The sequence below is a fragment of the Colobus angolensis genome, unplaced genomic scaffold (assembly GCF_000951035.1).
Source record: "Colobus angolensis palliatus isolate OR3802 unplaced genomic scaffold, Cang.pa_1.0 Scaffold26, whole genome shotgun sequence".
Lineage (NCBI taxonomy): Eukaryota > Metazoa > Chordata > Mammalia > Primates > Cercopithecidae > Colobus > Colobus angolensis.
This window is the reverse complement of record NW_012115821.1, coordinates 7,530,994-7,547,546: the sequence shown is the minus strand read 5'-3', so window position 1 is coordinate 7,547,546 and position 16,553 is coordinate 7,530,994. Positions and strand designations below refer to the sequence as shown.

The window sequence follows — 16,553 nt, the reverse complement described above, 5'->3', positions numbered from 1 at the left end:
GCTGAAGTTATTTTGTCTGAAAGGCCAATGACAAATTTTCTTTCTCTCTAATTTCATAGCCAAACTCAACTATGGCATTGGGCAAGGTAAGCCTCTGACAGATGGAACCAAGGTGAATTACAATAGAGATACGTAAAACAGACCAAGGCTCTCCTCCCCTAATGGCAGGTATTAGTTATTAAGTGCTTTCTCTTCACTTGCACTGAGGGCTTTTGCATATATTATCCAATCAAAAGGAGTATAATTATTTGTCCCATCTTATATACGAAGCAAATAAGGTGAAGGGAGGCTAATTAATTCGATCAAGGCCAATCTGTTAGCAAGTAACAAAGATTCTTTTATTTATTTATTTATTTTTTGAGACGTAGTCTTGCTGTTACCCAGGCTGGAGTGCAGTGGCATGATCTCGGCTCACTGCAACCTCTGCCTCCCAGGTTCAAGCGATTCTCCTGTCTCAGCCTCCCAAGTAGCTGGGACTACAAGCATCTGCCATCGCACTTGGCAAATTTTTTGTATTTTTAGTAGAGAAAAGGTTTCACTGTGTTAGCCAGGATGGTCTCGGTCTCCTGACCTCGTGATTCCTCCCACCTCGGCCTCCCAACAAAGATTCTTTAAGAAATACCAAACCAAACCAAAACAAAAAAAAAAAAACAAAAACTACCCAATACCAAACAAAGGAGATAGTGACTTAACCGGTTCTATTTTCTGGCAACTTCTAAGAAGCTGTCACCAATCCTTGACTCCTCTCTGACTCCAGTCTCCATAGCCCTTTATGACGCTAACCTATTTTACTGTATCTCTGAATCTGAGGACAACTATGACTTTCCCCTTGGATGAATAAACAGCGTGGTGGGAACACTGGATAAGGTTCTGACTCCTGGCTAGATCTAAACTTCTGAGGCAGGAACACGTTGTGTTTCTTGGACAGTGCTGCCGCACTCAAATCCAGCAACACTGACATTTGGTTTCCCTGCTGTGTCAAGGCCAGATCTCCCACAGAATTTGGAATGATCTGGTCTGTGCTGACAGCAAAGCATCCCAGCAAGTTCGTGTACTCTCCTGGCTTGAATCCAATTACAGAAGCTTAATCACAGGCCCCACAGGACATAACTTTTCGAGGAGGTTTTGGGAAATCCATAATACATGAGTCACAAAGCCTCATTCCCTTTTCTTTCCCTTCAATAAAGCTCTCCAGAATGACATAACTGTCAATGAAAGTCAATAATAATCCCGTTATGACTGCCTATGACTACTAGGTTATGTGGCTGAAACCATGAACTGTGGACACGTGATTTCATTTAGCCAAGCGTGTGGACTAACATGCCCATCGATCTCGTTTGTCTTTTTCCCCCTCGTGGCACTGGCACCTCCCAAGTGTTATTTCTCATTTTTTATTTGATAAATGTTACAGTCAAGACAGAACAACTCAACAAACTTTAAATATGTGCTCTCCCTGTGGATTCAAGAATAGAGAGATGTATTCTTAGTTAATTAAACACAAAGCAATAAGCATCTAGGCCCCATGTATAATATGGGCTCAAACCCCCACTTAATCACAGTATTATTAATAATTATTCTTAACATTAATTATTATTACATTATAGTAACAGTTGATTAAAGGCTATGTGCTAGGCATTTGACAGATGCTACCTCATATAACGGTCATAAATACTAAGAGGTTGGTGCTATTATTATTCTTATTCACAGATGAGGATATAAATATTTAGCAAAGATACTACATTATTTGCCAAGGTCACAAAACTTTTAAGAGCCAGAGCTGGGAACAGGACATGGTTTCCTCAGCTTCCAGTACTAAATTGCCCCTTATCAGTCGTCACAGGCAACTCTGAAAAGGTAGTAGCTAAAGAATTCCATATTTGAGAATACACAGCTAACTACTCACTTCCGCAATAAAAACACATCTTCTTTCATGAGAATTATAACACCTATTCAATCTGGCTTCATTAGAGACTTGGAAGGTTGGGAGACATTATGCCATGGGAATAGGGCATAACACAAACACCCCAAAACTATGAAGAAGAAAGAGGGCAAGACTTTCATGGACCAGTTTAACCCATATTTTCAATCACTTTAAAAACATCTACTTTTTATTCATCAGAGGTGAACAAACAACTTAAACCAGTATTTATCTGTATTCTCTTCTAATTTTGCTCACCTGTGTACCCAAACTCTCAGTGGTAATAGGAACACTTAAAAATAGTCCAGAATTTAAGAAGACAGGTTTCCTAGTTAATCCCCACTCCGGAAGCTTCTACTAGAGCTAGTTCTTCTTTCTTAAAATAAAATCTGAATGATAAATACAGTTTGGTTAACACAATTCCTCTGTGTTTATAGATAGATAGTTCACTCTCACCTCTCCCCAGTTGCCATAAGCCCACTGAGGACAAGGGCCGGATTCACAAGCTCTTTGCTCATCAGGTTTTATTCTCTCCACGCAGTCATTTGCGGTGTATCCATTTTCATCCTGACACACAACAACACGCCGCTGGGATCCGCCAGCACAGGTACTGGAACACTAAACACATCAGTTGACGAGTTAATTCTCACCTCTGTCTCCATCTTAGGGACACAAAAGCAGCTGGTTGAAAGGTTAAGACAAACGTGCTGAAAAGCATTTTCAAGTCATCCACGAAGGACAAAAAGCAATCAGGAAAACCTGAGAACTTCCCCATTGTGGGGTTGTTTCATGTACATATGCTATAGACACACCTGGAGGGCAGGAATGTGTCTTCTCTTCTGGCATGCCTCAGGCCCTCCACGGGGGTTCCATAAATGCCTAATGTGACTTCCAAAGCAGGCCACTTACTGCCTTTTTCCCCTCTGCATCTCTAAGAGGCACAGAGGTGTCGATGGACACCACAGTTGATTTGAAAATTCTTTTCAAAACTCTAAGTGCCTATTTAGAACCAATATTTGATTTCCCTTTCAACACAGAGGTCAAATTACATGCTTAATGAATTGCCAGTTGTTGAAATTAAGCTTCTGTATGAACTCATTCAATTGCTCCAGGAACACATCATGGAATGTCATTTAGACATCACTTCCTAGAGAGAAATGTTCCTTTCTCTCTGTTTACAACAGCCTGAACCTCAGTGGCTAATGTTAGCAAGACTTGTTTTATTTATATTTTACTTCCCCAATGAACTTAACTGAATTTCATCATGACAAACCTCTCTTTGGCCGCACTTTCAGCCTAAAACACCCTCTCTTTCATGGTTTGTTATGGTGTTGTGTGTATATCATTTCATTTCCCACATGAGCTTCTCAGAGCTTACTTATTTATTTACACCTGAAGTTTTTTCTTCTTTCCATAATTTCCTTATCTTTTTAAACCCAAAATGTTTGCTAGTGTCCTTTACTCTGACCCTTGTAAAATCAGTTTGCCTATAAAATAACCATCTGGTCCTCAAAGCAATGTATTTCTCACGATTTATCAAGACTCAGACTGCATTTGCAAGCATGTTGTTACTTCCAGGTTCTGAAGGCTGATTTTTGTTTTCCAGCAAATTGTAGCTCACATCAGTGTTATTTCAAAATAGGCTCGATCAAACATTGCTTCTTGCTGGTCAACTTCTTCCGTATCAAGATGTGAATACATTTTGTTGTTTACTGAACTGGACCACTGTTAATTTCCCTGCCCATGATGGTCAAATTATAAGTGTTTTAAAATCAGTACCTACACTTTCATTTTATATTGGGTTTAATTTTTAAATTTAGAGCCAGATAATAGATTTATTAGTTCCTCTTGAGAAAATATTTAGGTATTTTTCAGGTTATAAAAATGTTACCTTTATTCTTTGAGGATTCTGGTATACTTACTCTAAATCTCAAAATATTCATTTCCTACTTTTTTTTTTTTTTTTTTTTTTTTGTTGGAGTTTTGCTCTGTCATCCAGGTTGGAACACAGTGGTATGATCACAGCTTACTATGGCCTCCACCTCTCAGCTCAAGCAATCTTCCCACCTCATCTCCCGCATAGCTGGAGACCATCAGTGCACACTACCACACCTGGTTAAAATTTTTAAATTTTTCGTAGAAACAAGGTCTCACTATGTTGCCCCAACTGGTCTCGAACTCCTGGCCTTAAGCAATCCTCCTGTCTTAACTTCCCAAAATGCTGGGATTACAGGAGTGAGCCACCATGCTTGGCCTTACTTCCTACCTTCCTACTTTTAAACAGCTTAGTACATAATAAAAAACAGAGAACTATTATTTTAATTAGCTTTGTTTGGGGACCAGAATTTAAAATGTTAGGAAGGGCCTTGCATGGTATAAATAGATTTGTAATCTATATCTTGGTCCTTGGGTTTTCTCCTTGATAATATAATCTTGTATCATTTCTTTATTATGTCACCTGTCAGCTTTATTGCCCCAGTAAAATGTCAGGCTCCTTGAGGAAAGGCTCAATGTTTTAACTTGTGTCCCTATTATGTCCCATAGTGCTGGTCACAGGATATACTACCTGGTCCAGTTAAAGATTCTGGAAGGAACGGCTCTAGGAACTCCATGGTATTCTCTCTCCAATACAGCTGATGGGTATAAGGATGAACACCTGATCCACGGCCAACCAATGCACCGGCCACCCAGGGAGCAACTGGATACTTCCTACTGAGAATCCAACTAAAGTGCTGGTGACAGCTCTCAGCTTGGGTCAAGCAGTTGCACTGCACATTCTTGAGCTGTCTGAACGCTGAGCCTGCTTGGGTCTTTATACTCCCACAGACAGATGAAGTATTGTATATAACCTTTCTCCAGGTCTAATTTTGCCATTATTTGATTAACAGGGATTCTTAGTTCCATTCCTCCATGTTGCAGACTTTCAGTCTGGACTTTGGTTAACAAAGTCCCCGTCCTCTTTAAATGACAACATTTTCTTAGGTAAACATTTTTTTGAACAAACTTTGTATCTATTAGTGAAACGCACTTGAAATTTGTCATCCACAATGGACAAAATAAAGGAGAATGGCCTTTAGAGAAGCAAAGGGTGATAGACATTTGTTTTGTTCTACCTGCTCAAATCAACATCCTTTTCCTTACATCTGGCAGCCCAATTTCCTTTAAGAAAACATTCCTCCCCACAGCAGATGCCATCTTGGTCTATCAATTAAGACACTCCGCCCTATTGTGGTCAGAGGTGGACAACTGGACTTTCCTGGGAATTTGAATCCTCAGCAGAATAACTCAAGAGTGGCATGGGCTTAAAAGGGATTCATTAAGACAGAAACTCTCTAAAGAAATTATCCCTTAGTTACTCTTCTATCTAGATCAAGGTTTGGCAAGCCACAGCCCAAAGACCAAATGTGTGCTGCCACCTGTTTTTAGAAATAAGGTTTTACTGGAACAGGGCCATGCCCACTTATTTACATATCGTCTATGCCTGCTTTTGTGCTGCAACACACAGCTGATTAGCTGTGACAGAGGCTGTATGGTTCACACAGCTGAAAAGATTTACTATCTGGCCCTCTGCAGACAAAACTTGCCAGCCCCTGAGATACAGCCCTGAAGATGCTCTGGTCCCTGTCCTTACTCGGGCTAAATGAACAGCATTGTTTGTTTTTCTTTCACTTGAAAGAGTCAGTTTCTTTTCTTTTGTTTGCAAAACTCCTAATTGGTAACACACCTTGCTCAAGTGTATACAGAAATCTATCATAAAATGAAGTTCTTACTCCAGAAACCACTGAAAAACTTGATTCCCATTCTCCAGTGTTTGTAACACTTTGCTGCCTTTTCTGCCATGGAAGGCAGGAAGACCATGTACAGTTTGTGTACCATGCAATGCAGTGCAAAGATGACGTACATCCTTCATCTTCCTGGGACTAGGTCAGACACGTCAAGCTAGGGCTTAAAAATCACATTGTCCAGCTTCAGCCTCACTTAACTTAGGAGAAAAAAATATCCAAACAAAAAACAGGCACAATGAGGAAAAGAATGGTATTACCCATCGCCACAAAAAGCTTACCTAATCCTCCCTAATTGGGAGCTCTGCCCAAGGGCAGAATCATTCAATCTTAAGGGAATGCATCATCCCCAAATGTAGTCCTAAATAAGTATAGCACTAAAAAGCTTTCTTTAAATCCTAGCGCTATCATTAGACTACACATGTGTGAGTTTCGAATTATGTCAACAAGGAAAAACCATGAGACACTCAGTGATTACTTCCCTGGATCACCTTTTACTTTCTCTGAACTGAAATCTCCTCTAATCTAGGGCAAAGGAAGCCCAACAGTGGAAAGCAAGAGAGGGGGATGGGATAGCGAGGGTCTTGGGCAACTTGGCAGCTGTTCTGCACACAACCAGCACAGACAGTGGGTGCACAAATGCTCAGTGGCTAATTAGTATTCATCAGAAAGTACATCTAATTTACTGAAACATAACCGTGGTGGGAAATAGACAGCTTCCTTCTAATTCTTTTTAGCCCAGAAACAATTAAACAGAATTAGCAGTACTAGAAGGAAACTAATAGTAAACAATTAAAAAGAAGACCCCTGAATAATTAGTAAACACCTAACTATGTCCCTATCCAGGATCCCTTAAATCCCCGCCCCGCTCCTGCAGTTCCATTTAACATGTCTGGTATTGCACAGCATATATTTTTTTTTATTTAGCAAAAAGTTTAAAACATTCCAAAGCATACTTTTCTTTTGATATCAGATCTCTGTCAAGGCCTTCCTAATTTGAAGGACAATGATAATGATAGTAATAAAGACAACTTGTCAACATGTATTAAGTTCTCACTCTGTGGCAGGCAGGGCACAAAGCACTTTATTTGCAGCATCTCATTTAATTCTTACAGCAACCCAAGAAAGCAGGAATTATTGTTATCCTCATTTTACAGATAAGAAAAGTGAGGCTCAAAGAGGAGAAGGGAACTGTAGAACTTCCCCAAATTTAAAAGCCAAACCAAGGCATCTTCCCTCAGGGATTGTGCTGGTAACCTTTAGGTTGGGGGACTTTTCTCCTAAGCACAAATCTTACCTAGACTAGTATTTCCCCTTAACCCAGGACAATGACCTACTACTACAAATTACACAGCAACCATGCCACTTTGAGACTGCACCCTTCTGGAAAATAGTAGAAAGGAAAGTGGCTTTCATTAAGAATTCCCTTTCAGAAGAGTTTCTCTGTCTTCTCAACTCCCCTACAGGTATGAGCTGCCTGTGGCCTCCAGGATGAATCATGATGGTATTCTTGGTACCTTCCAGGAGGTCATGTGATCATATCACCTAGCCACGATATCCTCTTTCTCCACTCAATCGAGGCAGCTTATAGGTGCATGCAGGCAGTATCAGTATCATCAAGGGCTGTAATTAACCCATTACAAGTTACTCAAAGCAAATGAAAATGCACAATGTCAATCCCTTGTAAAGAAAAAAATATGCTCTAAAGGTGTTTCTAGTCTCTTTTCCCCCAAACCAACCTCAAGTGAAAGAGAAGCAAGCAAACTAAGGAAAGACTTCAGGGAATACTCACTGCTCCCCAGGGGCCAGTTCTCCACTGGTTTCCACCGAGTACGTGGGTGCGGCTAGGGCTGGCGCTCCGGGGACGATAGTCCTCATTTTGGAAGGGGTGCTGAGCTAAGCCACTGTCTGGGGTCCTTTGAGGGCATGGTGACATGGAACAGTCCTGGTCGGTTTCTGGGATGTAATCCTGGTCGCACTCACTCCGATTGATCACGTGGTCACTGTAGTTGACACACACCACTTGCCGGGTTGCCCTACCTTGCCCACAGGTCACAGAGCACTAGGTTGAATGTTCAGAAACAGAAAGGGTCAGTCATTTGGTGGAGGGGTTGACAATTCCTGAATGTGCATTTCTGTAAATGGCCCACCACTTTCCCAAATTGCTTAGGCCAAAAACTTTGGAATCACCCTTGTCTCCTCTCTTTTTTTCCCATCCTATATACATTTCAGTGAGAAATCTGTGGGCTCAGTATTCAAAATCACAAAATATAACCCTTTACAACAAAAGTCAAATCCTATCCTTCCTTCCTTCCAGTGATTTTCCAATTCATCTGAATAATATCCAAAATTCTTACATTGATCTACTAGACCCTTTATTATGTGGCCACTGACTACCTCTTTGACCCATCTACCATTCGCCACTCACTGCACTCCAGCTATGCTGGCCTTACTGATGCTTCTTGAACAAGCCAAGAACACTTCCATCTGAGGGACTTCATACCTACTGCACCTTTTGCCATACCACTTAGATACCCATGTGGGTCATTCCCTCACTTCACTCAGGTCCTGCTCAATGTCAGGCCTTTTTTGACCACCCTCTCTAAAAACACATCCCATCATTCTCTATTCCGTTTCTTGTCTTGACTTCTTTCTAGGACTTATCAGTACCTGTTGCTACATTAAATACTTCCTTATTTGTTCATTGACTGGATCATCCATTGGAATAATCTCCATGAAGGTAGAGGCTTTATTATTCATTCTTCACTGCTCTTTCTCTAGCAAGCTTTCACCAATATCTGGTGAGTAGGCAGATGGATCTTAGAGAAGATGAACTGACAGATGGATGGACAAATGGATGGATGGACGCATGGATCAGTGTTTGGAAGCTCAAGATGTGAGAGTAGTAAGATTATCTACTATTTATTGAGTAGTACTTTCTGTTAAGCATTTAACATACATAATCTCAAATAATCCTCACAACAGCCCTGTAAAGTAGTATTCTTTTCTGTCTTCTTTAAGAGCAGAGCAAACTGAGACTCATGGACTTAAACCAGATTGCTCAAGGCCATGCAACAAGTAAATGCCAAGTTCTGGGTTTTTACACAGCTCTATTTTATTGCACCTCTCAAATTTCTCTCTCCATATTGATATTTATTGAGATATTAATCTCCATTCTCCCTATGACCTCTCCTCACCTATCCTAATCTATTTCCTGAACCCTGGGCTTTTTGCAGGGCAGAAAACAGAAGCTGCCTAAAGATAAAAGTTCTACTTTTATAAAAACCCACAGGTGGTGCTTGGCGTACAGCAGGCAGGTTCACAGCACTGGATGAGGATTCCCACTTCCCATTCTTGGCAGGGGAAACCAACAGCCTCTTGACTTCTAGGGACCACAGGATGTAGGAGGAATCCAGACTCAGAGTAAGAGCCTCTCCCTTCACTCTCTTGACATTTTTGGTCCTCTACAAACCTACTGCATACTAATATGGCTCAGTGAAGACTGAGACTTCTGATCAACCCAACAGGACAGGCACTCAAGGAGACTATAAACTGATTTATCCATTTTTTGAAAATGTGCCTTCCTTAAACACTTAGCTAAGAATCCTTGCACACTTGGCCAACAACACATAAGTGGAGCAGAACAATTTAAATCATAAAACAAATCCAGCTCTGACATATTACCCATTGACATTTCCAAGTGGCGGCCCCCTTCGCTGACTCCTCATACCTCTCAGTGTTCCCCCCATTCCCCCGATTACAAATAATCCATTGGCTTACAGAGCTCCAGTCCAAGGCCTTCCATTGCCCACAGGGTGTCACAGAACATTCTTCCTTTGCCACTGGTCTAGGCAGGGTAGCACAGGCACTCTCGTCAGCCACAGAGCCATTCTCATCTCGGCAGCTGACGTATCTCATCCGGGTACCTTTCCCACAAGTGGCTGAGCACTGGGTGTTGGAGTAAAATCATGCAGTTATGTTACTTGGAATGGCTGCTTACTGGACAGTAGTCCACTTTCTATAGTCATGCCAGAGAACATTAGCCCCCATCCTGCCCTCCCCATTTCTCCCAGTCTATTTCTTACTGGGGTCCAAGACCCAAATCGCCATTGGGTTCTTGGTGCACTGTATGTGCTTCTTCTCGTTTCCGGGGCAGCTGGGGGAGGATGACAAGATGGTAATTCACAGTCCTAGATGTGATAGGGGAAAAAAAATCAAAGTCACTTTCAAGTCAATGCACTTTCAAGTTAATGGTCACGGTGGATAAAAATGTAAAGGCTAAGAATTCTAAGACTTCAGATTTTTGTGTAAATCTGGGCAAGTCACATGTCATCTCTCAGTTCCAATGTCTTCAATTGCAAAATGAGATATAATCTTAGTCCCTTTGTGGGTGCCTTAATAAAGGGCAGGAGTCAGTGAGATGATTGTTAAAGCCATATTTATTCATCCATTTGTGTAAAAAGAGAAAAATATTGTAAAAGGACATGTAAGTCATGACATAGCAGGCTATAATTTTTTTTTTTTTTTTTTTTTTTTTGAGACAGAGTCTCTCTCTGTCTCCCAGGCTGGAGTGCAGTGGCTGGATCTCAGCTCACTGCAAGCCCGGCCTCCCGGGTTTACGCCATTCTCCTGCCTCAGCCTCCTGAGTAGCTGGGACTACAGGTGCCCACCACCTCGCCCGGCTAGTTTTTTGTAATTTTTAGTAGAGACGGGGTTTCACCGGGTTAGCCAGGATGGTCTCAATCTCCTGACTTCGTGATCTGCCAGTCTCGGCCTCCCAAAGTGCTGGGATTACAGGCTTGAGCCACCACGCCCGGCCTGGCTATCATTTTAAAATCATTAGTTGTTAACGTTTTACAATTCTGAAGGCCAAATGATGTTCTCACATTTCAATTAATTTCTTAATCAGAATTTACTAATCATGAACTTGCTTTTCCAGTTTGCCTAAAGATAACATCAGAATCCCAGAATGTCAAATGTAGATATAAAAGGTGTATTCAATTGGCCAATACCTGGAATTCATATAACACCCCTCAATCATTCAGATGAAGTCCTTGTTATGAACTAAGGTGATCTGTGTACAGGTAATATTCCAAGATACGCAAACGGGAACAAAAGTACACCTGCTCGTATTCACTTTCAGCCTCAGTGGTTAGCAACTACCCTGTGATTTAATACATATTCCTCAAATGCCTAAGTGTGCTGTGCACAGTGAAAAAGTACTGAGGCACAGTGCAAAAGTGCTGGGGCTTGGTGTCAAATATGACTGAGACATCTTTGCCTTAGAAAATCTACGTGTGGAATGCGAAATTTTGTTATTTGGCTCCAGACTTTGCCTATTCCTCTGTTTTTGGTCCAAAGAAAGGCACAGGGAACTTTTTGCAAAGTGAAGAAATTATCTACATACTGCAATGGTGGGAGCCATCCCATAGTCAAATGGATATACTAGAATAACTTAAAGGGAAATGTATTTTGAATATGAAAGCAAGCTGCTGATGCTCAGTTCATGATTGCTTTAGATGCCATAGCTACCATTTTCCAGGCATTCATCATACTGTGGTTTGGAACATTTCAATAAAATAATATATTTTTATTATAAGTCACATGTGTTGGGTGGTTAATTGATAGATAATGACAACATGAACAGCACTGTCATATTAATTTATTTTTTTAACACTCTTTTTCCATCAACAACCCACTCTGAAAGGCAGCAGATTGTGGGTGTTCAGGATGGAGACAGTACATCAGCCACATGGGGCTTCACTCAGAGAGTGAGTTCTTGGAATAGCCTGGGTTCAAATGCCATCTTCAGCAATTAGCAAAGCTGCTATGCAAACCCAAGTGTTTTCTTTATATATTCTCTTTACATACATGAGGCCAAAATCAAGGCCTGTATAGAATAGTATGCTAGTGAGTGGTTATCCACCAGCTTCTTGAGAAAAAAAGATGTGTATGTGTGTGTGTTTATAGACATTGTGTGTACACAAACACACACATATTATGTGGATGTACATACACATACATATGTATATATATGCTTATTTATTGTAAATTTTACTGATATAAAGGATGTATAGCAATTTTAAAATAATAATAAAATATACAATTATTTATTTTAAATTCCATACAATCAATTGATTCTCACAGAATACATTTGTTGATTTTTGCTGAACTTTTGAACCTGTTGCCCACCTATATTTGTAACTGCCAAATGAGTATAGTTCAGGCATGAATGTTAGTTGATATTTTCTTTATGTTTAAGGGTAGGATGAAAGTGGAATGATGAAGATGTATGGCCAGAACTTGACTCACTGACCAATGATGTGGAAGATGTCTTTGCTGAATCAGATACTTTTCAGATATTAGAAGAATATTTCCACATCATTTTGTTCTATTCACAATGTAACTGCTACAGACACAAGACTCTTTTACATTTAATCTGCATCATTAACATCTTCTCCACTACTTTCTTAAGTCTAACCAATCAACTAAATAATAAATTAAGCCCTGAATTGCAGCACTTGCTGATTCTTGTGGTGCAAATACTCTCATCACGGCCAATTTCAAGCTATGAACTTGATGTCAATGAACACAGAGCTGGGGAGAGATACGTGGTAGTCCACCCTTACATAGCACATCCACCATACAAACACATACATACGTCGTATACGTTCTGAGTGTTTGTAAACTTTGTTTTTAATACCACATATTTAATTATAGGTTTATATTTCCAGTTTTTAGTAATGGTTACACCTAAAAATCAGTTTGCAAAACTCCTACAAAATTTATCAATTGGCTCTTGTGAGTTGGTACAAGTTAGCTCCAGCAAATCACTGCCCGAACATGTGACACTAGTTACTGAATACTACACTGAAATCATTTCAGAAATACGAGTTTAAGAAAATGAGCCCAAAACCCAACATTCATCATCCAATAAGAATTAAAAGCAAACCTACATTTACTTCAAATAACTAGAGAAGAACAAAACTGACACATCAAGATATCTGATTATAAATGTAACATATAGGTAAATCTGGACAAGTTAATCTACTGGTTGCTCTACCGACATATGTACCTATGAAAGGGTTTCAATTTTGTCTGAATAGCTGGGCAGTTTGGTATCTTGGTCCCCAAGGCCAATAACTGAGTTGGACAAAGGAAACTTACCTGGGTATCAGTTGGTCTAGTTGCTGCATTACAGTCATTGTCATCTACCACTGACATATAAGTCCCAATGATGCATTTCACTGCTCTTAGCTGGTATCCCTGTCCACAAGTGACACTGCACTGGAGGAAGGAGAACAAAAGGTATATACAATTCAGTAAATCTTCTCTTTCCCTTACTTTCCCCATAATATTCTACAAGAGAGAAATATTTCCATCATGGTAGGCCAGAGGGCGGGCACTCAAATAAATTAGGTCGAAGTAGGCAATCCTGCTCTGTACAAATTATACTGATTCATTATTATGATGACCCTTGGAATTATTTTTGCCTCCCATTGAAATTATATTTATAGGAGTTCAACTCATTAACTGTGAACTCCTAGAAGGAGCAGACTGCATCTCCATCATTCTTACATCTTTCACACTACATAGCAGAGTGCTGTGGCTAAAATAGGTACTTAATAGAGCTCTGTGACTTTATTTGACTCCTAGGAAATTATCCTGAAGAAATAACTGGAGTTTGCATCAATATTTTTACACAGAATGGCCTTTGCAATATTATTTATAAGAGACAAAAAACTGGACACCACCAAAGTATGCAACAACAAAAAGTTGAATATCACAGCATACAGGTAATTAGGAAAATAATGTAACCACTAAAAGGCAAATTGTTAGATTATAAAAAGCAGTCTAAAAACAAGTAGAGGGAGTGATACCACATAAATGGCAGACTAGGGAGCTCCAAGAATTGGTCCCTCCACTGAAGCAACTGTTAAGCTAGCAAAAATTGGAACCAACTTTTTGGAACTCTGGAATTTAAATAAAACCTTACAGAAACTAGGTGAATGCTTAATAAAAAAAAGAAACCACTCAATTTTGGGGAGAAAGTGTCATGGCGTTTCTGATTACCCACCTACCACACTACATATTCCTCTCAAATGTACAGGGATCTTTTTTTTAAGAGGGACCATATGTTAGACTGCAAAACAAGTCTCAGTATGCTTTAAAAGAATGAGCTCCCACAACCACAGCGGAATGAGGCAAGAAATCAGTAACAGAAGAAAAACTAGAAATTTCACAAATATGTGAAAACTGAACTACATACTCTTAACCAATAGGTCAAAACAGAAATCATAAGGGATATTAGAAAATACTTTTGAGATAAATTAAAATGAAAGCAGAATATAAGAAAATTTACGAGATGCAATGAAAGCAATGTTCACAGGACATCTATAGCTGCAAATACCTACACTAATAAAGAAAAAAAATAAATGAAGAAAGATCTCAAATCCACAACCTAACTTTACTTCCTAAGGAACTAGAAAAATAAGAGCAAACTAAAACAAACAAACAAACAAAAAAAAAACAAGAAAAGGAAAGAAATAATAAAGATTAGAATGGAGATAAATAAAATAGAGAGTAGAATAACAATAGAAAAAATTCAACAGAACCAGAAATTGATTTTTTGAAAAGATCAACAAAATTGATAAACCTTTAGCTAGAATGACTAAGAAAAATAGAAAAGGCTCCAATTACTAAATATCAGAAATGAAGGAGAGAACATGTCTACTGACCTTACAGCAATAAAAAAGGTTATAATAGAGTACTATGAACAACTGCATGCCAATATATTGGAGAATCTAGATAAAACATGCAAACTTATGCAAATTGCCTAGAAACAGACAAATCACAAAAACTGACTCAAGAAGAGATAAAAAATATTAACAGATGTATAAGAAGTAAAATGACTGAATCATTAATCAAAGGCTTCCTCAAAAAGAATAGTTTTCACCAGTTCACTCATGAATTTTACCAAACATTTAAATAAACATTAATACCAATCCCTTTCAAATGCTTCTAGGAAAAAAAAAAAAAGTCAAAGAATAGGAGAACACATCCTAACTTATTCCATGAGACCAGTATTACCCTAACACCAAAGCCAAAGACAACACACACACACACACACACACACATACACACACACACACCAGACTAATATTGCTTATAGAGATGTAAAAATCCTCAACAAAGTACTAACAAATTGAATCCAAAAGCATACTTAAAGGGTAATACATCATGGCCAAGTGGGATTTAGTCCAGGAACATAAGGTTGGCCCAACATAAGAAAGTCAATCAATGCAATACATTACATTAATAGAACAATGGGAAGAAAACATGATTATCTCAATTAAAGAAAAGCATTTGACAAAATTCAACATCTTTTCATGATGAAAACATTCAGAACACTAGCAATAAAAGGGAACTTATTCAACATCATAAAGGGCACTTAGGAAAAAAAAACCCACAGCTAACACCATACTCAATAGCAGGAGAGTAAAAACTTTCCTTCACAAGATCAGAAACGTGACAAGGATGCCCACTTTCACCACTGCTGTTCATCATTGTACTGGAAGTTCTAGCCAGACAAATTAGGAAAGAAAAAGAAATATTAATAAAAGACATGCAAAGAAAGTGGGAAGGAAGAAGTACAACTAATTTTATTTGCAGATGTCATCATACTGTACATTGGAATCCCAAGAATCCATTAAAACTATTACTAGAGCCAATAAACAAATTTGGCAACATTGAAGGATACAAGATAAACAAAAGCCCATTGTGTTTCTATACATCAGCACTGAACAATCCCAAAGGGAAATAAAAAAATAAATTCCATTTACAGCAACATCCAAAAGAATGAAATACCTAGGAACAAGTTTCAACAAGGAGGTAAAAGGCTTTCTATGCTAAAAACTATACAACTTTCCTCAAGAAATTAAAGAAGACCTAAATAAATAAAAAGATATTACATGTCTATGGATTAAAAGATTTAATATTGCTAAGGTGACAATATTCCCCAAATTAATCCACAGATTCAGTGAAATTCCAATCAAAATCCTAATAACGTTTTTGCAGAAATGAAAAAGCGGATTCTCAAATTCAGACGGAATGACAAGAGACCCCAAACAGCCAAAACGATATTGAAAAAGAACAAAGCTGGAGGAGTCATACTTCACAATTTCAAAATGTACTATAGTGATCAAAACAGTCTACTGGCATAAGAATAGATGTATAGACTACTGACATAAAATTCAAAGTCCAGAAATACACCCATATATGTATGGCCAAGTGACTTTCAACAAGAGTGCCAAGCCCACTCAATGGAGAGAAAACAGTCTCTTCAGCAAGTGGTGCTGAGACAACTGGATGCCTACATGCAAAAGCATGATGTTGGAATCTTGCCTCAGTCTATATACAATAATTAACCCAGAACGGATCAGTGGCCTAAACATAAGAGCTAAAACTAAAAAACTCTTTTAAAAAAAATGGCAGAAAGGCTTCATGACATTGGATTCGGCAATGACTTCTTTGTTTGACATCACAAACAAGGGCAACAGAAAATAGACAAATTGGACTACATCATAATTTAAAACCTTGTGCATTAAAGGACACTATCAACAAAGTAAAAAGGCAACACAGGGGATAGGAGCAATACTTGCAAGTCATATATCTGATAAGGAATTGCCATCTAGAATCTACAACTCAACAACAAGAAAAACAAATAGATCAAAAAATGAGAAAAGGAATATTACTGAACTATACATTTAAAATGGTTGCCGGGCGCGGTGGCTCAAGCCTGTAATCCCAGCACTTTGGGAGGCCGAGACGGGCGGATCACGAGGTCAGGAGAT

The 16,553-nt window shown here is 39.0% G+C and overlaps 1 protein-coding gene across 2 annotated transcripts in view; it reads right to left on the bottom strand.

Moving 5' to 3' along the window:
• The window catches only part of ADAMTS9 (ADAM metallopeptidase with thrombospondin type 1 motif, 9), a 177,550-nt gene that overhangs the window by 82,799 nt on the left and 78,198 nt on the right, over positions 1 to 16,553 (bottom strand). For both annotated transcript variants that reach the window (XM_011947181.1, XM_011947182.1), the window contains 5 exons: positions 12,868 to 12,987; positions 9,786 to 9,890; positions 9,481 to 9,648; positions 7,493 to 7,762; positions 2,375 to 2,536 (listed from right to left, as the gene is read on the bottom strand). In XM_011947181.1, the coding sequence (XP_011802571.1) occupies positions 2,375 to 2,536; positions 7,493 to 7,762; positions 9,481 to 9,648; positions 9,786 to 9,890; positions 12,868 to 12,987 (825 nt within the window). The remainder of the gene's footprint in view (positions 1 to 2,374; positions 2,537 to 7,492; positions 7,763 to 9,480; positions 9,649 to 9,785; positions 9,891 to 12,867; positions 12,988 to 16,553) is intronic.